Below are 24,319 nucleotides of genomic sequence, written 5' to 3'. Positions count from 1 at the left end.
GCGCACTGCGCCCTCTCTTGGGATACCTTCAGGACGGCCGCCACGCTATCTGCGACAGCATGTCCTCGATAACCTTTCCTTACGGAGGGCACGGTCACTCGGCGTCGTCATCGTTCGTGACAGTGCACGACTCGCACCATGGGTCGATACCCTCGTACGAGCCTCCGAACGACACTTCGTCCTTCCAAATGAACCCGCTTTCGTCTCACCCTCCTCGGACCCCGCGCACATCCATCATCTCGAATGGGTCCCACGTGTATGGCACCGAGATATACGACACCAAGGAAGACAAGGAAGTTACATCGCAGACTTTCGAGGCCGAGGACTCGGAGGAGGAAGATGAGGAGAAGCAGGACGCGGCCAAGGACCGCGTCCGGAGGGAGGACGTGTGGCGGGAGCTGCTCAAGTCTTCTAACGGGCGCGACAAGGCATTTGTACGTTACCTCCCATGCTCCTCGTGTGCCCAGTGCTTCTCTTCTTTTTATGCAAACGATCAAGTGCCTTGCTGACAGACGGGATCGGCGGAATGACGTCGGCTGCGTTCTATGTTGTAGAAACTGCTACAGTACTCGATGAAGATGTACCTCCTCTTCCACCTCGCGCTCACAAGTAGCCCTGCGTTCCGAGGCCGAAAGCGGCCAGCATGGGAGGCGGAGCTCACGCAACGCCTGACCTCCGCTATCGCTGGGTTCTCGCTGACAAGGTATGTGTATCGTATGTTGTGGCGTGTGCTGCAGCTGACGTATGTTGCCCCGTGTTCCTAGGAAATGCCTTATCCTCTTCAACTGGTTGCCACCACTGACTTCCATCCTGGCTCAGCACGCGTCCGACTCGTACGCGGGAGGAGCCAAGAAGGGCAGGCACAAGCCGCTGCTGCACACCTTCCTGCACGCCCCGCCGCCTGTGCTGCTCGAGTTTGTCAACGGACTTGCGGACGACGCGGCCACGTTCTCAAAGCTCGGCCTCATTGGGAAGAAGGCCGGTGAGAGAGCGGGGCGCCTTGCGGACTGGTGTTGGTTCGCGAGCACGCTCGTGAACCTGGTAGAGAACAGCGTCGAGAGGAGTGTGATCCTTGAGCAGCAGCATCAAGGTATGTGAAATCGCTCTATCGGTTTGACTTCGCCGTCCTGAACCAGCATCACGTCTAGTCGAAAGCCGCCTATACGACGAGTCCATGGCTGGCGCGACAGGGAAGTCAAATCCCAGTGCGCAGAAGTTCGACCACAAGGAGCTTGCTCGTCTTCAGAGGCAAGACCACTGGATACAAGTGACGAGGCTCAAGCTCCTTATGGACCTGATCTTCGTCTGTGAGTTCCAAACCTGTCCGTATGATGCGCGCAGGTCTCATTGCCTCGCCACAGCATACGACGTGTTCCGGTTGAAGCGCGCAAAAGGCCAGGTTCAAACATTCGCCGGTCTTGCTTCGGCCATTCTCAGGTCGGTTCTGCCTTGTCCGTTATTCAAAAGCCGCAGTCTTGTTGACCGAAGACGTTGCAACCAATCTTAGCTCCGCTAAGCTATATGATCGTCACAAAACCGCGCTGAGCAAGGCTAGCCCTCACTAATCGTACTGACCTCTTGTTACCTTACGTATGCTATACCCATCATATATATAGTGCCGTCAAGGATCTAGTTCCAGTGGTTTACCGTCGCCTTAATTAGAGTACACTGGTGGCAGAAGTTTGAATGATGTGAACGTGCTACACAATTGCAAATGACAGGAGACTGACTGCTCAAACAATGCCGCGTGATACTACCAAGGTAACCATCCTTTCCGCTTCTTCGCCTCAGCCGGCGCATCTGACACCGGGCTCTGAGCGGCGTGTGGAGGGGACCTCAGCAGTTCCCTCTGAGCGATGACCTCCGCCTCGAGCTGTTGAACATGCGCATGAGCCTCTTCGAGGAACCGCTCATGTGCCAGATGCTGCTGCCACGTTCGCAAACCCTGTGAAAAACGGGTCTTACCACACGTGCGCAGTGAGAGAAAGATAGTGGGAGAGGAGTCGGGCGTACGATGTAGACCGCAGAGCCGAGCAGCGCGACGGGGATCATGCCCGCTGCATAGTCCGTGTAGAATCGCGCATGGGGAGAGGGCGGACGCGCTTGCGAGCTCAGGAGGCGTGGGCGCATCTGGACGCGAACTGCGCGGAGGGTGTGCAAGTGATTCCGCGTCGACATCGCTGCAGCGCAAGATGACCGAGCAAGCATCAATAGTCGACCGACGATGGGCAGAGTGGTTGACGGGTTGGAGAAGTCCCAGTGAACGCGCTGTGGTGGCCCGCTGGACGGAGTGCCGGCGGCTGCGAGCCCGGTGGCGGAAGGGGTTGCCTGGGAAGACGTTTGGTAGGAGCACGTGGCGGCGCATCTTGCGGATCCGAGATGGAGACGTCGGCCGCAGCAGAGGCTACTCATACTTATGATGAATTTTGTACCCTTGCATGGCCGCGCATTTGCTTCGCGAGCATACCGACTGGCATCCCCGTACTGACCCAGCAGATCTGAGTGAGCTTCTCGATGACAAAATCATTGAGAACATCGGGAAGATCATATTGTGCAGAAGGGACCCAGCAACGATCGATGACACAACGACAGACACCGCCACCTATGCGCGCTGAACTTGGGCGAACGTGGCGGCTGCAATACCTCGTGAACACTCAGCTTCCGACGCGCAGTGCTGGTGGCAGCTTTAGGGTCGTCGCTGGTATTGCATATATGGATGAAGACCGGTCATGTTTCGAGTGCGTTGCAAAGGAGCTCGAGGCGCTACGACTCAGAGAGGAGAGGGCGGGCAGGGGCCGGGACGCCGATCGCAAGTAGAGAAGGCGTGGGAAGCGAACAAGGGAATATATACAATCGTGTATCAGAAGCCACTCGCTTTGCTCTCCTCAGGCCTTTGAGTTCCAGCCATCGTCGACGCACCGGGCTTTCTCTGGCTGGCCTCATTCGCCCTTCGTCCTCTGCCATCTCAGTCTCAGTCTCCTAATTGGACTGGCCTCCAATCACTGCAATGGACTTGCACACCTCCTCTCGACCCGGACAGCCCTCGCGCGGTACCCCCCTTCGCCCGGCCTCTCCAGCTCTGCCTGCCTCGTCGTCGTCGCCACGTACCTATCGAACGCCCCAACCGCTTCCCCATCGTTTTGCGCACATTCAAGACATCTACGACGAGAAGGCAGAGTTCTCTCAGCTCCAGGACTTGTCCAAGCGCCCCCCTCCAGACTCGTCGCCGATTGCTGGCCCCTCCAACCTTTCTTGCTCCCAAGTACCTTCGCCCATTTCTTCAATACCCCCTTGGATCCGCTCGCAACGCACGCAACGTTCGCGTCCCTTGCAGCTTCAGCCACCATTTTCCCCGGCTCCATGTCCGATCGCGTCAAGCTGGGCTTCTCCATATGGTTCTTCACTCTCTGCCTCCTATCACCCTTCAGTATCACCATCATACGCTCGTCCACGCAGTCTGCGGATAGTTAATCTACTCAAGCCTTGGATTCCAATAATTGTGTACATCATGACCACCCTGGGCTTTCTCGTCGCCGTCAGTTTCTGGAAAGTCGAGGTCTTCCAAGGTAAGCCAATGTCAGGCACCCGCCTTTATTTAGTTATCAGAATGTTCACACTTCACGCGTTCTCACCGCCCCAGGTCTGGACGAACTATCACGTTGGCTCAAGTCGGACGCTTACTTGGGATACGCTGTGATTTTCACCCTCATCTTCCTAACGACCATTCGTGAGTATCTCATCATTCTGCTATGATCCATTTTCACTGCAGACTCGTCGGATACGCAGTTGCGCGATCTAGCATCCGGTAGAAATTGACCTGCTTGTGTGAAGAAGACGCTAACATAGTACCCCGCAGCTCCCATACCTCTGTATTCCACGCTCATTATCCTATCCGGCTATACTTACGGGCCCTGGACCGGCGCCATTATATCGTACTGTGCCTCGCTCACAGGCGCATTGGTGGTCTTCACGCTCTCCCGTACGCTCTTCCGCGCGAGCATCTCACGTTGGCTTTCATGTACGACCTGGATTAAGCGCGTCGTACGAGCCATCGAGAACAACCCCAAGCTTCTCTTCCTCATCCGCCTGGCACCTTACCCATACAACGTCATGAATTGCCTTCTTGCGGCATCGCCCTCGCTGACCCTCCGCACGTACCTGCTCTGCACGGCGCTATCTCTCCCGAAGCTCATCATCCATACGAGCATTGGAAGCTCGATTCATTCCTTCGCCGAGTACCACGTCAAGCGTCCAGGCTTAGAGCAGAACGATGACAACGAGGGCAGCACGCTCTCGCACTACTCGACGATCGCGGGCATTGCTCTTTGTCTTGTCATCTTCATCTACCTCTCGTACATCACGCGCAAGGCTGTCGACGAAGAGCTTCAGGACGAGGACGCCATGGACGCTGCATACTCGGAAGAGCGCGTCGCGTTCCTCGCCAGTCAGGATGGGTACAGTCTGGACCTGGAGGAGCACATGACTGAAGCACCGTTGACTCTCGAGATACGCCATGTGCCGACGCGCGGAAACACCCCGACGCCAGTCAGTCTCGTGATCGCGGAGGCGAGTGGTAATGCTGCTGCGCACACCAGCCACGGTCCTGGGGACGCAGGCGTCGTGGGCTCGCTCGGGATATCATTGCCATCGGACACATAACGTTTCCTTTTCGTCTTTTGGGTTGTTCTGTGTATATATTGCTTTGCGCTTACTTAGGAGCGCACGGACGGACTCTGTACGAAAGAGGTGTAGGATTTCCCCCTTAGCAGTACCCATTAATCCTCATCGTTGTTGAGGTAGTATGTAGTCATACGCTCACTTTTTGTTTCTTGCACGATATTTGTTAGAGTATATCCCTTAGGCTGGCGGTGATGAATCGCCTCTCACCCTGCTTTATACGTGTATGCTGGTCCGGAGGATCGTCTGTCAATAGTCGCTACTATTCATCGGCATTTAGCTAGTCGGTTGTCGTCCCTTGGTATTGCGGTCTTGCTATCGGGCTGAGCATGTGCACGCAATCCATCTTGCTTTCGTCGTTTCACCACAAATGGACTTTGGTCATGAACGTTAGTCCGCATAGGCAGTGTGCATGCGCAACGTACAACATTCTCCCATGTGTGAACGGGAGAATGGAAGTCTTAGCCTTAGCGGATGTGAGAGCGCGCTCAAATGTGAACTCTCAAACGATCGGTAATAGGAAAATCTCGGTTTGGGTTTGGCGGGCTGTCTGAGCCGGCCCGGTGACGGTCTGGAATGGTGGAAGGCTGCGGCGGGCCGTCCGGCTCACCCTCTTCGAGGCAGTTAATGGATGACTTTCCATAAGCTATCTACGGCTCTACGGACGTCCGTAAATCTCTAAACAGACCGATTTGGGCAAGGGGCAGTGTTGCCGACACCAGATCTGAACTCCGCTGATGAAATTTAGGATACGGACGTCAAAATCTAGGAGGGGGGTCCGACCCCCCTTTCTAAATCTCTAACAGGCCGTAGACAGTCCGTAGACCTCGGCATACGGTGCCGTGACCACGAGAAAGGAAGGAGCCATCATGACAAAGCGAACTGCATGCCAGATACAGACATGACATAAGCCACTCCAGTCACGTGCTGATGATGAGCAGAACATGCCGCCTGTTTAGCGCCCAAGATCCAGAGACTGTTTCAAACCCCGCCTAGAAATCTACGGACGTCCGTAGAGCCGTAAATCCTTATGGAAAGTCATCCAATCTTCCAGCTCCGGAATGCATCCAGGCGCGAAGATGCTGCGGAGTCGGAGGATCGTCAGTTCAGGCATGGTCTGTATGCTCACGGGAACCATCGAGAACGGGTCGAGCGAACGTGCGAGGTACCGCGGCGTTCAACGACGAAAACATCCATATTAAACTCACAGGAAAGCCCGGACAGGCGTAGAGTTTGATGCTGGCTGCCCACGCTGCCAACTTAAACATTACGCTCCAAGCCCCAGCACTGGGGGCGGCAAATAGTGCTGGCGGTGTATAGGCGACGAAGGTTTTCCCGGACGGGCCTAGCGAAACAATGGAGCGGCTTCTTACTACCACCGGCTGGCCAGCGGTCTGAGCTAGCCTTCGATCTCTGCGCCTCAGTGTCGGCACTGTTGCGCTGGAGCCATCCGAGTCAGACCGTAAGGCTGTGCCGCGATGCTGGGCGGTGGTTAGGATTTTGGATCTTCTGATGCGTTTGTTATCTCAACAAGGATACCGGCTCGACATGGCAAGCCGCGCCCACTCGAACATTGATTGCTGCGCATACCTGACGCATCCTTGGGCTATATATATGACGGGGAATTTCAGGGGAGTCTGCTGAGAGGGCGATCGGTGGAGCACGAAAGCCTATCAAGTCCACCAGCAGAAGCTAGAAGATGGAAAGACGCACGACGCACATATCGACCACTCTGAATGCGTGCTTTGACGAGCGACACTGTGCAGTATGTATCCGCGGCCCACATGGTCTGCAGTGCCCTGGCAGGCGCCACTGGACCTCGCGCGTGAGCTGCTCGGGGCAGCGGCCATGTCGAGGATAAATGGGCCAGCACGGAAGTCCATTGATGTTTGACACACATGCTCGTCGCTGTCAAGGTCCACTCGGCGGCTTTAGCTATATTCCGCAGCCACATGAGTCTGCTGCTCCGCATGATTGCAAAACGTGGTATCAACAGCGTAACGAAACCGTCTCTCTTGAATTGAGCTCCGTATGAACGAAATCAGGAAACTTGCGACCTAGAAGAGGACGGCGTCCCCGTGCTTACGGTAGGTTTAGGCGGGAGAGTCGCCCTGCGGGGATTCGGCGGGCGGACTTCGGGGTCTCTGCAGGGGTCGTGAGTGGGACTGGCGCGCAAGGTTCGAATTCCGCCTTAAGACGTAAAAGAGTGTCCGAGGAGGTCTTGTGGTTCTGTGGGAGGGTGCTAGCCTTGAGGCCGAATGACGCAGTCCGCGATCTGACTGGTTGGGCGAGGCGAGGACAGAATGACAGCCTGGAAGACGATATGACCGGAAGGGTCAGCAAGCTGCGCTGATAGCACGGCGTACGGGTGTATTAGGGAACATTGGACCCGAAGGTGTGGTGGAGATAGCCGGGTGACGAGTGACGTATTGGTATTGTGGAACGGATGGTTGGTGGTGGGGGGTCTGGGGTCCCAACTTGGCCTACAGAGGATGCCAGGCTGTCCGCGCTGCCGTTCACGATTCTGAAAGGAACAATGCATGATGAGAGCTGGAGTACATCAACAGGGAATACGTACGTACACATCGGACAATGTCGCTGGTCCACCTGCCAGATGAGCAGGTCGTGGAAGTAGCTATTTGAGGATGAAGAGAAGTCCGCCTGACAATATGTCATACGGGGCCCGTCGAGCATCCAGTTCAGCGGCAGATCATAAGAACACGTTCACCAGAACGGGCATGAAATTGGACAAAGTAGAGAAATATGGATCCGGCTGAGATTTGCTGAGGAGCCGGAACAGATTAGAAATGTGATCACGGCGACATTGCAGCAGGCCGCCACCCATACCCTCGAGCAGACAGACACTGCGATACATCGCAGTGTGTATAGCTGAGGAGATAAATCGGCATCCGAGCAATCGTTACGTTCTCACATCTCGGATGGATGCGATAGAGCCGATGATACATACAGATAGTGCGTGAGTCGATCAATACATAGACTTTCTGATCCACCAGCTTGTACACAGAGCCGTGCTTGACCACCAACGAAGATGTGACGGGGCAGGGAGGCGTTCGCTTCACTTATCGGAGTGGCCTAGCGACTTGCCAGGCTGTATGTGATCTCGTATGCGCTGCTTCTGGAAGGAAAGCCAATCAGACCTGCAGACGGCGACTGTGCAAGAGAAAGCGGAGCTCACGAGAACTTTGAGTTCCGGAAACCCGCCTTCCACTTTCCTGTCCCACACCAGAACAGGGGGCTTGCCGTCAAGGAAGAGCCATACACGGAATCGTCCAGCTGTCTCCTCTGAATTGAGAGGCATGATAGTGATAACCCTCAGCGCGGGAGTGGGGAACGTGAGGAAAAGTTCCGTTGATACCCATGTTGCTCGATGCAGCCTGTCAAGTAAGGCCGTGAGTAGTCAATACGTACAGACGGGCTCGGCAGGGTCCGCTTAAACGTACCACCGGCACTAGGAAGGTTTGTTAGGGTCATGTCAATTACGACTACTTGGCAGTGAGCGTAAATACCCTATCGCAGAACTCAATGGTGACGCTAGGTGATATCGGAGACGAGGGAGGAACGAAAGTGGATGGATCGAGAGGGTTATGCGCGACTGTAGTCGGCTCAGGAACTAGCATAGGGGCAGCGGTTTGTTGGTTGTCGGGTGGACAATCTACACAGACTTCTGCCTCAGCCATATTGACAGGCAAGTGGAGATGCAAATATCAAGCAGAATAGCGACCTTTGTGGACGAGGATGAACAGAGAGAGCAGAGACCGGGAACGCTTGTCATCATATCTAGGACGGTCACGTGTCCAGACGCGTCAAAGTGGCACGCGTTGTGGTCGTGGCCACACGCGTCTTACTCTCCTCCCACCATCACCCAAACCTCCACTCACTAGCTACGTAGTCCTCTCAACCTATTGGCCTTAGTTATTTCCGGGGACGCGCATATATCTGGGTTGCGGTCCACATATTTCCGACGCAATGCAAACAGAAGATTTTCCCGTGGGAGCGGGTTCACCGGCCAATGTCCAGCGACGGAGTACGGTATGGCCAGTGCACAGTGAGTGATTCATGGCGATACAATTGCTATCATACTTATTGCACTTCAGTCGAAGTTCGCGTTGCCCCTAACGCGACTTCCCGCTTTGACACTATTCGAAATGCTGTCCACTCATACCTTACTACTTCCTTATCCGACATCTACTTGCCTTCTGTGATCGAAGGCTGGGAAGACGTACCACTGCTGGCCTCCTCTATCCAGCGGATAGCTGCTTCTGAATGTCCTTGCCCAACATCCTCGCTACCCATCGAACAAACGACACTACAAATACACGTCTACCAGCCAACTGACACAGATGCATTCGAAGAGCTCACCAGCGGCAGCGGCCGAGGTGACGACGACCAAATCATGGCGGCGACTTCTTGCGAGCTTCCAAGCTCATCATGGGAGGGCTTGTGGGAGAGCTTGATCTATTCCGACGACATCAAGTCCAAGTTACTAGACTACATCTACGCCACAGTCGTGTTCAGCGACGCCGATGTCGATTGTGAGTTGATTTCCGTGAATGTGTAGAGTCATCGCCTTACATTTTAAAGTCAACGTTGTATCATGGAACCGTGTCGTTCTGCTTCACGGCCCACCCGGCACGGGAAAGACTTCGTTGTGTCGAGCCTTGGCCCAAAAGTTGTCAATTCGCTTGTCGCATCGGTGAGTGCATTGTGTCAGCACTTAGATGTAGACTGTGTTGACACGGCGTCCGAAACAAAGCTATTCACATGCGCGGCTCCTTGAGATCAACTCTCATTCATTATTCTCTCGGTGGTTCTCGGAGTCTGGTAAGCTTGTCCAGAAGCTCTTCAGCAGCATCATGGAGATGGTGGAGGATGAGGAGTCTTTCGTCATTGTCCTGATTGGTGTGTCTTTCGACCTTATCGCGGTGTTACAATGCTCATGACTTTCCAGATGAGGTTGAGTCGCTCACGGCGGCACGAGCTGGAGCTATGGCGGGGACAGAGCCGTCAGATGCACTCAGGGTGAGTCGTCCAACAGGCTGGTTCGCAGATTTTCGGTTTATCATTGTACATGCAGGTGGTGAATGCGCTCTTGACGCAACTAGACAAGCTCAAGCACAAAAAGAACTGTCTCGTCATGTCGACAAGTAACCTTGCAACTGCGATTGGTATGGTGCTGTCCGATTATAGCCATAACAAGCCGCTTATAGCATATGAACATGGCAGACTCTGCATTCGTCGATCGCGCAGATATCGTGCAGTATGTCGATCTCCCTCCGAGGGAGGCGATATACGAGATTCTTCGTGGCTGCCTGCTTGAACTGGTCAAGAAGGGCATCGTCGCAGAAGTGGTGAGTGTCGTCGCTCACTCTAGCAGTCCCTCCCACTGACTAGGAAGATAGGACGTCCCGGGGCTAGCACAGGCTCAGATCTATGAGCGAACGGCCGACTTCTCCAATTTGAGTCTGACCGCGCAACCATTGGCGGCAACAGATACCCGCGGTGCGGAGGGTACGGCGAGCTCGATAGCGCATGATCTACGGGAACGGTCACGTTTGCTCGCAATCCGCCTGCTCAGACTAGCGCAAAGTTGCAGAGTATGTTTCGGTGGCGCTCTCCCTGAAGTGCTGCCCGACTGAACTTCCTTCCGCAGGACCAAGAGATGTCCGGTCGTTCATTGCGACGTTTACCGGTGTTAGCCCATGCACGATATATTGGCACCCTTCCCACACTTCCTGCCCACCAGAGCTCTCGACCAAATGGCATTTCAAAGCATCATCCAGCCTCTGGAGGAGGTACAGCGGTAGAGACGTGGCTTGATGCCATGGAACGCGTAGTACAAGCCCAAGCGACTGAGCGCAGCAGATTTCAGAAGTGAACTCCTGGTCGCGTTTGCTGATGATGGTTTTTGTGGTCGTAGAGACTGTATGTTACCTCTAGGACATAATTTGCGCTCAGGCGCTGAAAACTACAACTTTAGAACCATGTAGCCTATAGTATCCGCCGCAATGTGCATCCGATTGTTATCAATATGCTCATGAGGCACTGTTTAGGCTGGGGTTCGGCTCGTGCCAGCGAATCGGTCCAGTGACAAGTTTTGCGGCTTGCCGCTCGTAGCCGCCTTCCATGTTGGGCGAACGTGTCATGGCAGGCGCTTGTCTGACGCAGTAGCAACCGCGGTACACTCTATACGCCTCGCACCGACCATACTGCTTTTCCAATACATCTCTTGAGATACACAAGGCTGCACGGTTGAACCCCCATGGCGTACGTGCAAATTGAAGCTGATGAGGTGAGTCATTCCAGGCCAGTCTGCAGTTCCTTCGAACTGACGTCAGTTCCGTCCACTAGCGGATGGAGGAGGGCCCGGAGAGACTTCAATTCCAGTGTACGATCGCTGCACCTGCACATTGGTATCTGCGAGGCTAAGTCAAATTTGGATGAGCAGCGTTCTTGAGCACGGACGCGCGAGCAGCGAACCAGGAGAGTAACACAGGTCGAGGTACGTGATAATCGTTTTATTCTTGCGTACGATTCTTCACTGATATTTTCGCCTGCTCTGGGTAACAAGGATACTTCTCTGACCGGCCAAAAAGCTCTGGCTTCTGGCAGCTTGAGTACTATCAACCCTACTTCGACGTCGACACTAAGTTGGTGAGTGTTCATTGACCCCATCTCATGTCTTCCTCGGCTCATTCATTCGACACGCCGCCTCTTTCTCAACTGTCCCTATGAACTAGGTTCTGAAACGGTGCTATACTACTCTCCTCCCGCATTCTCCAAACTACCTCTCTGCCCACCTAACACCTAGCGCGGACCTCTACGGTCCCTTCTGGACACTTACCACCCTCATCTTCTGCCTGTTCCTATCCTCCTCCCTTGCCTCCTCGATATCGGCGTGGCTATCAGATCCCGGCAACACCTCCGGCGCCATCCTTGAGTACGACTTCGGCTTACTCTCAACTGCCGTCGGGCTGGTGTACTCGTATGGTATCGGGGTTCCCGTGTTGTTGTGGCTCGCCCTAAGATACCTCGGCGTCGGAGAGTGGAGCGTCATCGAGGCTGTTTCGGTGTGGGGGTACGGTCAGTTTGTGTGGATTCCCGTTGCGGTACGTCTCTTGCCGAGAGCATGGGCCACCGTCTGACTCTGCCTCAGCTCCTGAATATCAATCCGTTCCCAATCGCGCGATGGGTCCTGACGGGAATTGCGTTCGTTGTGTCTGGGTGGTTCCTAGTTGCGAATGTCTACCCTGTGCTCGCTACGGTACGTCACCCTTCGTGCATCTCCGGGAGTGTCGGGACTGTTGTTGACATCCTGCCGACTGTGAAATTTTGCAGGCCGACGCAAAGCCCGTGCGACTCGTGATCATTCTCCTCGCTGCCTTGCATGTGGCCGTCGCGTTTTGCTTCCAGATCCTATTCTTCGGCTACTACCCTCTTGGCGAAGTTGGTCCGAAAGACCCTGCCCAACCCATTGAGACTGCCCTTTGAGTAGCCGTAATTTATCATGCTTTGAGAAGCGATCTTATCCTATTCTTCTGTGACACCGTTTCTGTGGCATGTGGCATGTGGCATTTTGTGGGCGAAGCTCGTATATCAGGTAAGACTTGAACAGGATACGTTACAATGAGCAAAGAGTGATGGTGTACGTGCAATTGCTGTAGTGAGGGGTGTGCGCTATTATATCTGGTGGTACATACGGAGAATGACTGTCCTCGCGGAAGCAAAGAGCTAGTATCGGTTTTCAGAATACCCTGAAGCGTTTTGCAATGAAGTAGCCTATACCCGCAAGAAGTCCGCCGATGTGACCCGCGGTGTCGGTGCCAAGGCGCTGTGTACAAGTCAATATCTAGCAGAGCAGCAAAGCCACTAAGCACTCACGTGTTCATTCATGGCGCTGTAACCGTCCCAGAGGAAAATACCCGTCACGACACCCCATGCCGGAAGTGGGAGGACGCCGAACAGGTAGAAAGTGGCGGTGGGCGCGACGCAAGCAAAGAACGAGATGACGGAGTAGATCGCACCGCTAGCTCCATATGAGCCTGATGGCTGATTGCCTTGCTTGTAGTTACGCCAAGCAATTCCGGCCAAACTGGACACGATGCCACCTGTCGCGGTAGCAAACGAGTCAGTGGCTAAGTGGGTGCGATAATACGGTCAAGAAGCATACCTCCGAGGTACAGGCTAAGGAAGCCGGCATTTCCGAGGATGGAGATCACCAGCGGGGCCACGAAGTAGAACGTGAACCCGTTGAATAATATATGGCTAGTGTCTGCATGAGAGAAGCACGCTGTTAGAAGCGTATACCTACAAAATGCAGCTGAGCTCGAGCTCTCAAGGAGATAGAGATGCGCGTTACCATCTTCCCGCTTTGATGTTGTCCGCGCTAGCAATGAAGTGGTTTCTCATCCAAATGTACGAGGAAGCGTCTCCCATACTTTTCTGTGAGATCGTCGGACAATGCTCAGTGCACAAAACGTATGAGCACCCACGTATTTTGCCCATGCCCATTGCCATGAGACGAAGACGACACCGTTGAGCCCAATGATACCCCAGAAGAGGACATTCCCCGGGATTGCGTTGAGACGGTCGCGGAATCGTTGCCATGGGCCGTTTGGACCGCCGCCATACCCTCCGGAACCTCCCCTTGAGCTTCTGTTCAATCCACTTCTATGCGTTGCACGTAAAAGTGTTCCAGCCACAAATCTCAGAACGGAGTATCCCTGGGAGACGGATGGTGGAGTCCGAAGGAGGGTCAGAGGTTGTCGAAGAGCGCCCGTGCTGAGCGTTGAATGCCGCACAGACGTGCATATCCTTGGCCCTAGCCAAGTGCCATGCTGGAGAGGCCCTGAACACAATCTAGCAGAGGATAAAAGGGGAGAAATTGATAGCAGAGACCTCTTCATGGCAGGTTGCAAAGTTGAGAAGGCCGCACAGGACAAGCCTGAGCAGAAGATGTAAGTAACAACTAGTGTCCGCAACTGAGTCGGCGCGGCCTCTCGGCATCCGAGATGCTTGTCCCTGTTTGGCAAGAGCTCTAACTCCAATGCGTTATGCGATAGTCGTGGGCTCGCTCTCCATCGACCGCCCGCAGCTGTGTATATCCCGACCCAGACTCGCCCGTTTGACCCTACTGACATCAAAGCCATGTCTCATCATCTGTTCTTGTTGTCGCCTTCAGACACCCCACTCTACAGCTTGACACATTACTCTTCTAAGCCGTCGCAAACAACAACATCTCCCTTGGCCTCCAACCTTCCCAGCTGGTCCACTTCTGCCTTCGCTGGGACACTGAGTGCTTTGTCTGGCGCGACTGTGGCAACACAAGCACACCATGGACAGGGCGGGACAGTGAAGATAGGCGGTGGGCAGGACAGGCATGTCATACAGATGATAGCGAACGCGAGTTTGGACGCTATTGAGGAGGTTATGCGCAAGGACAGTGTAATGTTCGTGTTCCCCTTACATCTCCACCGACACAGCCTTCACATGTCTGCTACTGCAATATATGTGTGCGACGAGCAGGTACTTGAAATCCGTAGACAAGTTCAATGAGTGGACGGTCTCAGCGTTCGTGACGCCCGGCAGTACGCATCTCGCAACTGGGCTTGCTTATGGGGCACTCGGCAATTGACAGCATCTGTTCCGGTAGACATGAAATTCGTGCTGCTACACGAGTCCCGTAACGACGACGGGATCAAGGCGTTCTTCACTGATGTCTGGGAGCTGTACGTCAAGGTGAGTGGTACCGCCTCCTCACAGGGGTGTCCGGAGGCCGAGACCAATCAACATCCAAACGTCAGACGATGCTCAATCCGTTCCACACGGCACACACTCCTATCCGGAGTGCCGTATTCGACGCTCGGGTTCGAGCTAGTGCGAAGAAACACTTGTAGCGTGCAGCAAGCGTGTGGCTGACGAGACAAAAGCGTGTGGAGAGGCGGGGCCAACGTCAGCTGCTCTATTGTCCTTGCCAGGACCAAAGAGACAAGACGCCGACAGCTGGGGCCTGTAGGGAGCATCACATTTCAATTCCCCTCATGCCAAACAGAGCACGACATATGAGTGTACCGGTATTGTAGGATGTACTTAATGCGAATGGATAATGGCCATTGCACAGGCGAGACAGGGATAAGTCGGAGGCGGGAAAGGGGCTGGCCCGGTGATGGGGAGGCTGACAGGTGGCCGGGGTCCGGCCGGGGCTAGATGGCGATAGTGGTGAGTCGCTGACTGGGCCTCTGATATTTGTCCTCTCTCTCTCTGACCTCTTCGGTGGTTCCTCCTTTTCTCTGTTGTCTGTCTCTCCGTCTGTCTTCACTTTCTACCCTATATATCTCTACCTCTTTACATACGCGCCAAGTCTTTTCCTCGGCCAAACCACTCTAATCGCCTCGCAAGGCCTTTTCTTCTCGGAAACCGCGCAGCAACTCTGCAAAACTTGCCACCTACCCACCGCGAAGTGCTAGGGAGAGATAGACGTGCCCATCCTACTGCTTGCCTCCACAAGGAATCTCCTCTTACCCCTCAGGTAAGACAATCAAGCGTATGTTACCCGACAATCCGTCTTGACAGGTTGCCGTACTCGCGTGCTCTCACAGCTGTATTTCTCCCTCGTTTGTTTCCCGTACCCCACGCTCGAACCAACCTTGAGACCGGAACCACAAGCTTTTCGTATATCCCCGATCATTTATCACGATATGGCCGCCACTCCTGCTCCCAACCCTCGCGCGTCTCTTCTTGCCGGTCTCCGTACCGGAGGCGTTCGCTCTGCCTCGGGTTCTATGCCTAATGTGCCGCATACGGCAGCGCCTGCCGGCACCTTCAACATACCCCGTATCATCACTCCGAACCAGGAGGACAACTTCTACCCACCAGAGGAAGAAGATGAACTCTCTGACATGATGTCCCAGAACCTGTACATCCAGAACAACCGCCTTCGTCAAGCGCCCGTTACTGCTGCTGTCGATGGCATCCCGAATCGCTTCCAGCAGCAACAGCAGCATGTCATGAACATGAATGGCATGGGCTATAACTATGCCATGAACCAGAATCAGCTCCAGCAGGTTCAGCTTCAGTTGATGCAGATGGAGTTGGCCCGTATGCAGGTATGGTTCGATTCCAGTGCATTCGCAGCTACTCAGTATCCTGATTACCTGGTAAAGGCTCTTCAGGCCCAGCAGTACCAGGCTGAGCTCCTCGCGGCACAGGCCGCGCAGCAGCGTCAGCGTCAGGCTCAACAGGGTAACCGCCGCGCAGCATCCAATGTCATACCCTCCACTGCTGGCCCGATGAACACCACGTTTGATATGCGCTCCGTGACCATGAACGCGCAGATGCGTCGGGCCAACCAGGCGGATCAGCTCCGTTCCAAACTGGGCGTTTCCGACGATCAGGTCCCCATGACCGCCGCCCTCAACGGCAGGTTTGGCAGCCGCATCGGTTCTGGCAAGTACGACGAGGAAGACGACTTTTCCTCTGTAGGCGCTCGTCCCCCTGCAACTCCTAGCTATACTACGGTCATCAGCGGAGGGACCTCTCTCGGTGCGCCGGCCACGCCCACCGTGCAGTCGAAGTCGGATGCCGCCGTCTCATGGCGTCGTGCTCCTGGCAACAACTCGGTCTTGAGCGCCAACCGCACTGTTTCGTCTCCTACTGTCAAGGTCACTCCTCCCCCTGGCGAGCGTGTCTCCCCTCCACCTGGGCTTACGATCGGCAAGGCGCGGCCGACCCCCTTACGCTTTACACCCGAGACGTCGAATTCTGGTGTCGCCGCTGTCGCCATTGATACTGATGGCCCTGAGGCTGATGACAGCTCTACATCGTCGAAGTCCAACTCGTCCCCGAGCACCCCTCAGTCAGCCTCCTCTGTAGATGTTCCTCCTCTGTCTCCCCGCGAGGAGGCTTCTAAGAAGCTCTACGAGGGTCTCGGGCTTGGACGGCCCGTGCCCGGCATCAATGTCGTTGTTCCCCAGGACTCGCAGATGGTCGTTCAGCGTCTGATCAGCACCCCTGTGCGCCAGCCCCGTGGTCCTCCTTCCAACAACGAGGAGCTTGTCCCGAAGAACTTCGCCACTCGTAGCAGGCGCAAGGCCGTCGACTCCCTCCTGGAGCATGCCCGCGAGCGCCAGGTGGTTGTCGTCGAGGCCTACTAGACTTTTCGCTTCGACACGCTGTCCTACCCGCGCCCTGCCCTGCATACCCGCCTCCTCGGATGACACCAGCTCAACGGACTGTTCCTGACTCTTGACGGCGGAGTTGTACGATATATCTGCCTGGACGATGTCTCTCACCCCTTCACCTTCCTTTCGCCTTGCCAGCATATTTAAAAAGCGTGCCCCCAAACCGGACTGTCCCGTATGCAGATTGGCCTGTGCCCATTCTTTCCTTTCCTTCCGATTACCCCCCTGATTGGTCCTGGTTCCCATTCAAACCCCCTACTCATCACCCCTACCTCATCCCCTGCCGCGTGCCGTCCCCCCCTCCCCGTCGTTGTCAAGGGTCCGGCTGTGTCGGCGGTTGACGACGGGATGGGCGGTACGACGGACGGCTCTGGGATATCCTCTAAATACGCGTAGGGTTCCGTCGCTTCTTCCTAGGTTCAAGTTCGAGTAGTGTGTTATGGGCAGCGACTGCGGTCGCATGCATCAGGTTCGACAGCGCAGTGGTGTAATGGGACGGCGCAGGGAAGCAGCGCTTCCCCGGGTCGCGAACGGTACACAGTTACTGCACTGACTGTCATCTACGCGGGGTGCGTTTTTCGCGACGCCAAGGACGTGTGTGCGCGAGAGGCGTCACGCAAGCGTCGTGAGGACACTTTTCGCGTGGTGCATATGCACTTGTATACAGTACCTGCTACGTACGTACTTGCTCAGCAGCAGCTCGTTCACGTTGCGTTTGTTCCCTCTGTACATCCAGTCGAATACGATAATGCATCCTTCTGCCTCTGTAACGCATGGTTAGACGGCCCATATAGTGCCAACGACAAATACAAACGTCACAACAAGAGATAGCGAGTAATTGCACGGAAGCTACAGTCTCCGTCCTCACCTTCGAGGCTGCATTTCTACTTACACCGCTGGCCAACGATCGCCCTTCCGTGCTCCTGATGAGACGTGGAGTATTAGTTAAGCTTGGGTATAGTATTCTACTCGTGTATGTGCCTTACCTGCCACTCCTCCTTGCTAATCCACAGCTGGTGGAATGTGCCCAGACTGGCCAGGATGCTTCCCCCGAGCCAGCCACCGTACCGTCGCTCGGTAGGGTTGCCAGGCGCATGAATTTTGACCTAAGGATGGTACAGTGAGTTGCGGAAAGCAAGCCAAACACGGCACCCACGTGTTGGAAGGCCCTCCCCATATCGTTCGCAAGGCGGTCCGCGAAGCCAGCGAAGAGGCTCCCGCCTCCAGTTAGCACGACGTTACCCAAAAGGACTTGACGTAGGTCGAGGTCGCACTGGCCAATCGAGCTCGTGACCAACGAGGGGATTGTCTTAGGGAGGTTCGGGTTCGACGCCTGAGGCGGAGCCGCAATCAGCCTCGACATAGCGATGCTTAGAAGAGATACACTGGTAGACACCAACCATGAGCTGCGCAGAATGCGCGAAGTACTGCTCGCCAACGGCGTAGCGCTCGACGCCCGTGAAGTAGTTGTTGTACCCGGTCGGGAACTCGTAGTGGCGCGAACCCTGGCTAGTCGCTGCGGAGTCATTCCAGCCTTGCGGGAGGACGCCGCCGATGCTCTGAATCCACTCCTCAACCTCGCGGTTCTCGGCCCAGGCGCGCCAGCTGTCGGTCGTGCCTGCTCGCCTGTCCTCACGAAGCGTGAATCTGGGCGGGACACCGGCATCTACTGGCTTCATGCGCGAACGCGAGAAACGGGAGAGAAGGGTAGAGAGTAGCCAGGCGAGTAAGCTGGGAGGCATCAGTGATGCGACGAGGGAAACAGCAAACGCACTGTGCGGCTGGCGATGAGTTGGTGCGGGATGAGCTGAATGCCTTGTCGCGTCGGTGTGGGACTCGTAAGCAGGTGCTTCGCGTGCGCATGCACGAGCTGTGGCAGAGCGCAGTGCATGAGACCTGGCCACAAACTATTCCTCAGATATGCTGGGCGTAGTTGGCTGCTAAAGCGAGGGGCGCTGACCTTTCCTCAGGACGAACCCGTCGACTACGGGAACAACGCTCGCTGTTGAGTGCCCGACGTCAATTACGAGTGCTGAGCCCTTTCCAGCGGCAAAACTAAAACAGAGACAGGGTCAACTTTGCGAGGTGCAAGATTAGGAAGAGGTGCTGACGCGTTGAGCACGCCCGTGTTCGCAATGTAGAACGCAGGTACTTGGAACTCCTCAAACATAATCTCCGCCATACGCTCCCGGTTTGCGGGTGAATTCCAGGCAGCTTCAGTGACGAGGACCGGGTGCTCTGAAGCGTTGCAACGCATGACTTCGGAGAGGGCGTGGCTGATGAGTGGCGGAATAGCGTCGAAGTTCTGGACTGCATCGCGTGCGCGACAGCTCTGAGCGTGGCACATAAGGATAAGAGCTAATCTAACGTACTGAGGCTATCTTGCATAGGGTTCCCTATCTGCATCCCGCTCCGCCATAGAGAAGGTCCGTTCTGCCCAATATATAGCTTGACCTTGGGTTTGCTTGCTTGCGGTTGCTCACCCTCCGTTGCGCCGGCCTCTCCCATCGTTACATCTCCCCCATTCACCTCTGCGGGCTCTTCAATGAAGCCAAAGGAAGTCGGTATGATGGCCTTGGGGGTATCGTCGCCCGCATACCCAGCCCGGAGGGAGGATGTACCAAAGTCGAGGACTAACGCGGAGACTTCATCTAGAGCAGCCATGAGAAGGAGCTCAAACGCGTCGCACTAGGATATTCTCACCACCGCCATAATTGACCATTTTGTGAACAATTGGAAGAACAGAGGACGCGTAAAGGAGGAGCAGACAAACGAGTCCGTAGACGCGATCGCAACCCAAGGACGCGCCCGATCCCATCTCGCGCCCTCGCTCAGGTGCGTGCAATACAGGAAATTTCGTAGCCGCCCGTTGTTTCGCCGAGCACGCTCTCTTTCCCCTCTAGGTTCATTATTGCTAGGCTTATCTTGTGCTCAGTCTCTCGACTATGGTTGCTGCTGTGGAGGTGAAGAAGTACTCAAAGAAGCGGAAAGCTGGGCCCCAGGAAGGGATACCAGCTTCTCCACCGTCCGCGTTCCCTCAAGAGGTCGGGCTTGAGATGGGTAGCGAAGACGAGGGCGAGGAAGTGGACGAAGACTCCGATGGAGAAGTTGAAGAATTCCCGGAAATTGACACGAGCAGTGACACAGACGACGAGGAGTACGCCGCAAATGGCGCGAGTTCGGAGGACGAAGAGGAAGGGGATGAACAAGACGAGGAAGGGGACGAAGAATACGGAGACCTCTCGGACGAGGAGGACCACCATATCTTTCCTCAGGCGAAAACAATCATCTCGGATATCACTGGTCAACCGAAGCGTGTGTATCCGGAGATTGAGCCTGACTACGATTCGGACTCTTCGACAGAAGAAGTGCGACCGCTTTCCCTACCTTCCGATCACTGCACTCATGTCAAGTTTACTGAACACACTCCTGCGCATGCCAGACTCCTAATCGTGTCGGTAATATACCAATGCATTGGTACGACGATCTGCCGCATGTGGGTTACGATATTAACGGCAAGAAGGTCCTCCGCCCGGCTCGAGGAGACGAGCTAGATAAGTTCTTGAAGACTGTGGAGGACCCGGAGTCTTGGTGAGTGTACATGGCTACACAACAAATGGACGTGTCCTGAACATCCTGCAGGACCTCCGCGTTTGACAAGAATCTTCAAATGGACAAGCCTCTCACACCAGAAGAGCTGGACATAATCCGACGGTTACAAGAGAACGAAAATCCCGACGCCAACTACGATCCATACGAGCCTATGGTGGAATGGTTCACTGGGAAGGGCAAAGAGGAGGTTATGCCCATATCTGCTGCTCCGGAGCCCAAGCGAAGATGGATCCCGAGTAAATGGGAGAAGCAGAAGGTCATGAAGATCGTCCGCGCCATCCGTCAAGGTCGTATCCTCCCCAACAAACCCAAAACCGCGTCCGCAGCACCCCAATTCTACGCTATCTGGAACGATGAGCCCTCCAACGCCCCCGCCCCTCTTCCCGCTCCGAAGCCTCGCTTGCCCGGACACTCAGAATCGTACAATCCGCCGGAGGAGTACCTCCCTACAGAGGAGGAGCGCAAGAAGTGGGAGGAGACGGACCCGGAGGACCGCGAACGCGACTTCTTGCCTCAAAAATACAGCGCGCTGCGTTTGGTGCCCGCGTACGACCAATTTATCAAGGAGCGGTTCAGCCGTCAGCTCGATCTGTACCTTGCGCCTCGCGTGCAGAGAGTGAAGCTGCAGATTAATCCGGAGAGCTTGATTCCGAAGCTGCCGAGCCCGAGCAGCTTGCGGCCCTTCCCGGTTTACCGGAGCCTACAGGTCCCGCATGAGGAGAAGCGAGTTCGTACGCTCAGCGTGAGCTCGGACGGTGGTTGGGTCGTAACCGGCGATGAAGGTGGAGTGGTGAGGTTATGGGAGGTCATCGTCGGGAAGGAGGTGAAGAGGTGGACGTTCAAGAGCAAGGTCGGGGCCGTCGAGTGGTGTCCACGAACAGACGTCAGCTTTTTCGCCGTCGCGATGTAGGTCTTCGTTGCCTTTTCCTTGAGTCGTGGTGCTCAACATATCCATCCTGTCCCAGTGAGGACCACATACATTTCATTATTCCGCCAAATCTCCCTGGCCCCATACTGGCCGCCACGCAGAACGCTCTCGCCCCTGCCAACCTCCCACCAGCTCCCTCTGCTCCCTCAGCCGTCAAATGGACATCCGTACCCGCTGCGCAATCATCATCTGATGCCCCCGTTCTCACCCTCAACCTCCCTTCTTCGCCAGAGCCGCCGAAGCAACTTGTCTGGCACCGGAAAGGCGACTATCTCGCTTCAGTGTGTACGTGTCGTTTTTCTCGATCTTCTCATGAGAAGCGGAATATGCGTGATACGGGTTAAATTAACCATCCGCATTGGTGTTCTGTAGCGGAAGGCCAGGCAGGCGTCTGGATTCATCAAGTATCCCGGCGCCACTCGCAGGCGCCATTCAAGAAGGTGAAAGGAGCCGTCCAGCTCGTTCTATTCCACCCGTCAAAACCGCACTTCTTCGTCGCAGTACGTAATTCCTATCATCCAACCGCTACGGCTTTGTTCTGATTGACTCATCTGTTCTCCTCGGGTCCGAATATCCCGCGTCCTGCGTTGACCTACGCTTTGGCCCATCAGACGCAGCGTTATGTGCGGATGTATAATCTCGCGGAGCAGACGCTCCTGAAAACGCTGATGCCTGGCATCCGCTGGATCTCGTCCATGGACGTCCACCCGTCGGGCGACCACCTCATCGTCGGGGGATACGACAAGAAGTTGTGCTGGTTCGACCTCGAGCTGAGCGACAAGCCGTACAAGATCCTTCGGTACGTGTGTCGTTCCCTAGCCAACGCTCTTTACCTCCGATCATCTTCTCCGCTTCTTGTCCTGTCCAAACCCCTCCATTCGCCGCTAGTCCGTTCACGTCATCGCATCCGGCTCGTGTCTTCTGGCCCTGCGCCGGCTTCCTCTCGCGTGCTTTCATTTTTTATCGCACCTCTCCGCACGTTCCTCCCGGTGCTCTACGGCCCGCTTGTTCACCCGCCGCTAACGTCATCTTTATTCTCGTTCGTCGGCGCTGACCCGCACTCCCGCCGTGACAGGTACCACGCCCGTGCGCTGCGCTCGGTGCACTTCCACCCCACGTACCCGCTCTTCGCGTCGTCGTCGGACGACGGGTCGATTCAGGTGTTCCATGCGCGCGTGTACAACGACCTGATGACGAACCCGCTCATCGTGCCGCTCAAGATCCTGCGGGGGCACGACGTCAAGGACGGCCTGGGCGTGTTCGCCGTGCGCTGGGTGCCCCGGCAGCCGTGGCTCGTCAGCGCGGGCGCGGACGGGCAGGTGTCGGTGTGGTGTAGCTAATGCTATTGGTAGTTTGGCGGGTCTTACGTGCCGCCGCGTTGGGGGCGGGTAATTTGTGCGAAGGCGTGTAAGCTGCATTAGTTGCGGGTCATGTCTTTCGCAGAACGTCAGTTTCCGGTATAGTCAAGCCGTGGTCGAGCCGTGTATGGCGCCACAGTGTATCGGCTCAACTACGCGTCGAACTTTGTGCTTTGCGGATGTTCCCGAGAAATTCCGCTTACAGGTACGTCCAAGCGTGCCTCCAGAGGCTTGTCGTCGTGCTCCCCGTGCACGTCGCGCCTGGGGGTCAAAACGCTATCGGAGTTCTCTGAGTTACCTATAACCCTTCTCAAACTATCACCAAAATGTCCTTGGGGCACGTTCACGTCGAGATGAGTGCTTGGGACTCGCCACCAGTACACGGGGCATCAGGAAAAACTCCCCCTGCGAATTGGCGTTAAGCGAGCTAAATTATCCCTCACCAGCGGGATTAGTCCATTAGTCTAAAAAGATAAGTCCCCTGCTAACCAGCAGCCATTAGCTGCCTTAGTAGGCAGGGTCCGTAGCGGCGGTCATTCATTATTTGCTCGCCATTCAGGCTGTCATTTGGTATTTTCAGATTCTAGTTGCTTGTACGATAGATTCAATATATTGAAGGGTACGACAACGACTAGCATGATTACACTGCATAGTAATCTATAAACTTGTATACTAAGTTCCAACATGGTACGCTACTCCGACCTCATCCAACTACACATAGCACTACAACGTGGGCCGGATCCTCTCTTGATGAGCTTATACTACCGCAACTTACTTCTTGGAGGCGCGAAATGCAAAGTGGGGCTGGGCAAGGCCACATACGACGACTTACCTTCGGATGTAGTACATTACGCACCTTCGAGTTGCTATGCAGCATGGTATCTTACAACTCACCTGGACCCCAGCTTCTGTAGTATCACTCTCATACCACCATGTCCGCTAGTACTAGATCACCCACCAGTCAAACTGGCTACTCCCGTATGTAGCGGTGAAAAGAAGGAGGAAAGGTTGGGTGGGCACACTGATGTCGGAAGGAGAGACGTGGCAACGGAGCGTCGAGCGCGCAATGGGATGCGGCTGTGGTGTGAGCGCCCGTATTTAGGGCAGGCTTCAATTGACTTGGAAAGACGCAGAGATGGTCTCTCTTGCCTTGTACGTGTTCTGAGCATACAGTCCTTGATTTTTGGGCCTGCAGTAAAGTATGTATGCCTATTATTACCTTCAAGGAACTTATCCAGCTCGCAAATCTCGAGATATAAGACCACCAATGGTCACGGGCGTCATTAGTTGACATTAGCACTAATTTTCTGTGAATTCGCGCGGGGAGTTTTCCTGATGATCTGGCAAGGTGTCACCAACTCGTGGCCTCACCTGTTCGTCGCCCGCTTTGTGCTCGGCCTTGGGATTGGTCCGAAGAGTGCCACCGTCCCTGTGTATTCGGCTGAGTGCGTCGTTGTCGCAGTCATCTTTGCATACACATCGCCTGATACTTTTGCGCTACTAGGTGTGCACCCCCACTCATCCGCGGCGGCCTGGTCATGATGTGG

At 55.2% G+C, this 24,319-nt stretch overlaps 10 protein-coding genes across 10 annotated transcripts; 7 read left to right on the top strand and 3 right to left on the bottom strand.

The window, feature by feature from the left end:
- Positions 1-49: 49 nt before the first annotated feature.
- On the top strand, positions 50-2,269 carry DICSQDRAFT_179635 (uncharacterized protein). Its single transcript, XM_007364239.1, has 7 exons — positions 50-434; positions 555-703; positions 765-1,090; positions 1,149-1,307; positions 1,362-1,437; positions 1,508-1,945; positions 2,014-2,269. Exons 1-6 carry the CDS (start codon positions 60-62, stop codon positions 1,563-1,565), a joined length of 1,143 nt encoding a protein of 380 aa, XP_007364301.1. The 5' UTR covers positions 50-59; the 3' UTR covers positions 1,566-1,945; positions 2,014-2,269.
- A 609-nt stretch (positions 2,270-2,878) lies between these two features.
- On the top strand, positions 2,879-5,038 carry DICSQDRAFT_83731 (uncharacterized protein). The gene is made up of 3 exons (XM_007364238.1): positions 2,879-3,566; positions 3,641-3,727; positions 3,857-5,038. The coding sequence occupies exons 1-3, from the start codon at positions 3,008-3,010 to the stop codon at positions 4,657-4,659; spliced, it is 1,449 nt and encodes a 482-aa protein (XP_007364300.1). The 5' UTR covers positions 2,879-3,007; the 3' UTR covers positions 4,660-5,038.
- A 2,539-nt stretch (positions 5,039-7,577) lies between these two features.
- Positions 7,578-8,413, bottom strand: DICSQDRAFT_179633 (uncharacterized protein). Its single transcript, XM_007364237.1, has 4 exons — positions 8,205-8,413; positions 8,139-8,146; positions 7,874-8,072; positions 7,578-7,813 (listed from the first exon to the last, which is right to left on the bottom strand). Exons 1-4 carry the CDS (start codon positions 8,373-8,375, stop codon positions 7,754-7,756), a joined length of 438 nt encoding a protein of 145 aa, XP_007364299.1. The 5' UTR covers positions 8,376-8,413; the 3' UTR covers positions 7,578-7,753.
- Positions 8,414-8,664: 251 nt separating this feature from the next.
- On the top strand, positions 8,665-10,573 carry DICSQDRAFT_154175 (P-loop containing nucleoside triphosphate hydrolase protein; the record flags this gene model as incomplete). The annotated part of the gene is made up of 9 exons (XM_007364236.1): positions 8,665-8,743; positions 8,793-9,230; positions 9,280-9,391; positions 9,452-9,597; positions 9,647-9,717; positions 9,773-9,863; positions 9,922-10,046; positions 10,098-10,292; positions 10,349-10,573. 9 exons carry the CDS (start codon positions 8,665-8,667, stop codon positions 10,571-10,573), a joined length of 1,482 nt encoding a protein of 493 aa, XP_007364298.1.
- Positions 10,574-10,957: 384 nt separating this feature from the next.
- Positions 10,958-12,233, top strand: DICSQDRAFT_83724 (Yip1-domain-containing protein; the record flags this gene model as incomplete). Its single annotated transcript, XM_007364235.1, has 7 exons — positions 10,958-10,987; positions 11,047-11,083; positions 11,144-11,197; positions 11,267-11,349; positions 11,436-11,804; positions 11,852-11,959; positions 12,034-12,233. 7 exons carry the CDS (start codon positions 10,958-10,960, stop codon positions 12,184-12,186), a joined length of 834 nt encoding a protein of 277 aa, XP_007364297.1. The 3' UTR covers positions 12,187-12,233.
- Positions 12,234-12,265: 32 nt separating this feature from the next.
- DICSQDRAFT_135207 (rhomboid-domain-containing protein) lies at positions 12,266-13,632 on the bottom strand. The gene is made up of 5 exons (XM_007364234.1): positions 13,188-13,632; positions 13,055-13,137; positions 12,866-13,002; positions 12,577-12,803; positions 12,266-12,526 (listed from the first exon to the last, which is right to left on the bottom strand). The coding sequence occupies exons 1-5, from the start codon at positions 13,599-13,601 to the stop codon at positions 12,440-12,442; spliced, it is 948 nt and encodes a 315-aa protein (XP_007364296.1). The 5' UTR covers positions 13,602-13,632; the 3' UTR covers positions 12,266-12,439.
- Positions 13,633-13,786: 154 nt separating this feature from the next.
- Positions 13,787-14,818, top strand: DICSQDRAFT_103339 (Sedlin). The gene is made up of 4 exons (XM_007364233.1): positions 13,787-14,144; positions 14,221-14,282; positions 14,348-14,433; positions 14,499-14,818. The coding sequence occupies exons 1-4, from the start codon at positions 13,843-13,845 to the stop codon at positions 14,589-14,591; spliced, it is 543 nt and encodes a 180-aa protein (XP_007364295.1). The 5' UTR covers positions 13,787-13,842; the 3' UTR covers positions 14,592-14,818.
- Positions 14,819-15,392: 574 nt separating this feature from the next.
- Positions 15,393-16,832, top strand: DICSQDRAFT_34899 (uncharacterized protein; the record flags this gene model as incomplete). The annotated part of the gene is made up of 2 exons (XM_007364232.1): positions 15,393-15,800; positions 15,867-16,832. Coding segments are annotated over 2 exons (1,374 nt in total), but the record flags the coding sequence as incomplete, so codon positions are not given.
- A 926-nt stretch (positions 16,833-17,758) lies between these two features.
- DICSQDRAFT_145931 (brg1-associated factor b) lies at positions 17,759-19,596 on the bottom strand (the record flags this gene model as incomplete). The annotated part of the gene is made up of 9 exons (XM_007364231.1): positions 17,759-17,797; positions 17,861-17,980; positions 18,031-18,207; positions 18,275-18,547; positions 18,649-18,770; positions 18,835-18,929; positions 18,986-19,184; positions 19,247-19,525; positions 19,578-19,596. The coding sequence occupies 9 exons, from the start codon at positions 19,594-19,596 to the stop codon at positions 17,759-17,761; spliced, it is 1,323 nt and encodes a 440-aa protein (XP_007364293.1).
- A 226-nt stretch (positions 19,597-19,822) lies between these two features.
- On the top strand, positions 19,823-22,919 carry DICSQDRAFT_83714 (ribosome biogenesis protein ERB1). The gene is made up of 7 exons (XM_007364230.1): positions 19,823-20,242; positions 20,317-20,465; positions 20,517-21,392; positions 21,452-21,699; positions 21,787-21,914; positions 22,026-22,213; positions 22,490-22,919. The coding sequence occupies exons 1-7, from the start codon at positions 19,931-19,933 to the stop codon at positions 22,752-22,754; spliced, it is 2,166 nt and encodes a 721-aa protein (XP_007364292.1). The 5' UTR covers positions 19,823-19,930; the 3' UTR covers positions 22,755-22,919.
- The last annotated feature ends 1,400 nt before the right edge of the window (positions 22,920-24,319 follow it).

The sequence above is a fragment of the Dichomitus squalens genome (assembly GCF_000275845.1).
Source record: "Dichomitus squalens LYAD-421 SS1 unplaced genomic scaffold DICSQscaffold_8, whole genome shotgun sequence".
Classification (NCBI taxonomy): domain Eukaryota; kingdom Fungi; phylum Basidiomycota; class Agaricomycetes; order Polyporales; family Polyporaceae; genus Dichomitus; species Dichomitus squalens.
The sequence above is the reverse complement of the archived record's forward strand: the minus strand, read 5'-3'. Positions and strand labels throughout refer to the sequence as shown.

What these genes read in the sequence shown, in the direction of transcription:
- DICSQDRAFT_179635 (XM_007364239.1), top strand. Translation starts at nt 60, where the DNA reads ATGTCCTCGATAACCTTTCCTTACGGAGGGCACGGTCACTCGGCGTCG. An exon ending in ACGGGCGCGACAAGGCATTT is followed by an intron (nt 435 to 554) that starts GTACGTTACCTC and finishes TCTATGTTGTAG; the next exon opens with AAACTGCTACAGTACTCGAT. An exon ending in CTTGCTTCGGCCATTCTCAG is followed by an intron (nt 1,438 to 1,507) that starts GTCGGTTCTGCC and finishes AACCAATCTTAG; the next exon opens with CTCCGCTAAGCTATATGATC.
- DICSQDRAFT_83731 (XM_007364238.1), top strand. Translation starts at nt 3,008, where the DNA reads ATGGACTTGCACACCTCCTCTCGACCCGGACAGCCCTCGCGCGGTACC. An exon ending in GAAAGTCGAGGTCTTCCAAG is followed by an intron (nt 3,567 to 3,640) that starts GTAAGCCAATGT and finishes TCACCGCCCCAG; the next exon opens with GTCTGGACGAACTATCACGT. An exon ending in CATCTTCCTAACGACCATTC is followed by an intron (nt 3,728 to 3,856) that starts GTGAGTATCTCA and finishes AGTACCCCGCAG; the next exon opens with CTCCCATACCTCTGTATTCC.
- DICSQDRAFT_179633 (XM_007364237.1), bottom strand. Translation starts at nt 8,375, where the DNA reads ATGGCTGAGGCAGAAGTCTGTGTAGATTGTCCACCCGACAACCAACAA. An exon ending in TTCCGGAACTCAAAGTTCTC is followed by an intron (nt 7,814 to 7,873) that starts GTGAGCTCCGCT and finishes CTTTCCTTCCAG; the next exon opens with AAGCAGCGCATACGAGATCA.
- DICSQDRAFT_135207 (XM_007364234.1), bottom strand. Translation starts at nt 13,601, where the DNA reads ATGAAGAGGTCTCTGCTATCAATTTCTCCCCTTTTATCCTCTGCTAGA. An exon ending in CCTTAGCCTGTACCTCGGAG is followed by an intron (nt 12,804 to 12,865) that starts GTATGCTTCTTG and finishes CTACCGCGACAG; the next exon opens with GTGGCATCGTGTCCAGTTTG. An exon ending in ACAGCGCCATGAATGAACAC is followed by an intron (nt 12,527 to 12,576) that starts GTGAGTGCTTAG and finishes ACTTGTACACAG; the next exon opens with CGCCTTGGCACCGACACCGC.
- DICSQDRAFT_103339 (XM_007364233.1), top strand. Translation starts at nt 13,843, where the DNA reads ATGTCTCATCATCTGTTCTTGTTGTCGCCTTCAGACACCCCACTCTAC. An exon ending in ATGCGCAAGGACAGTGTAAT is followed by an intron (nt 14,145 to 14,220) that starts GTTCGTGTTCCC and finishes TGCGACGAGCAG; the next exon opens with GTACTTGAAATCCGTAGACA. An exon ending in TCTGGGAGCTGTACGTCAAG is followed by an intron (nt 14,434 to 14,498) that starts GTGAGTGGTACC and finishes TCCAAACGTCAG; the next exon opens with ACGATGCTCAATCCGTTCCA.
- DICSQDRAFT_83714 (XM_007364230.1), top strand. Translation starts at nt 19,931, where the DNA reads ATGGGTAGCGAAGACGAGGGCGAGGAAGTGGACGAAGACTCCGATGGA. An exon ending in CGGACTCTTCGACAGAAGAA is followed by an intron (nt 20,243 to 20,316) that starts GTGCGACCGCTT and finishes TGCGCATGCCAG; the next exon opens with ACTCCTAATCGTGTCGGTAA. An exon ending in AACCGCACTTCTTCGTCGCA is followed by an intron (nt 21,915 to 22,025) that starts GTACGTAATTCC and finishes TTGGCCCATCAG; the next exon opens with ACGCAGCGTTATGTGCGGAT.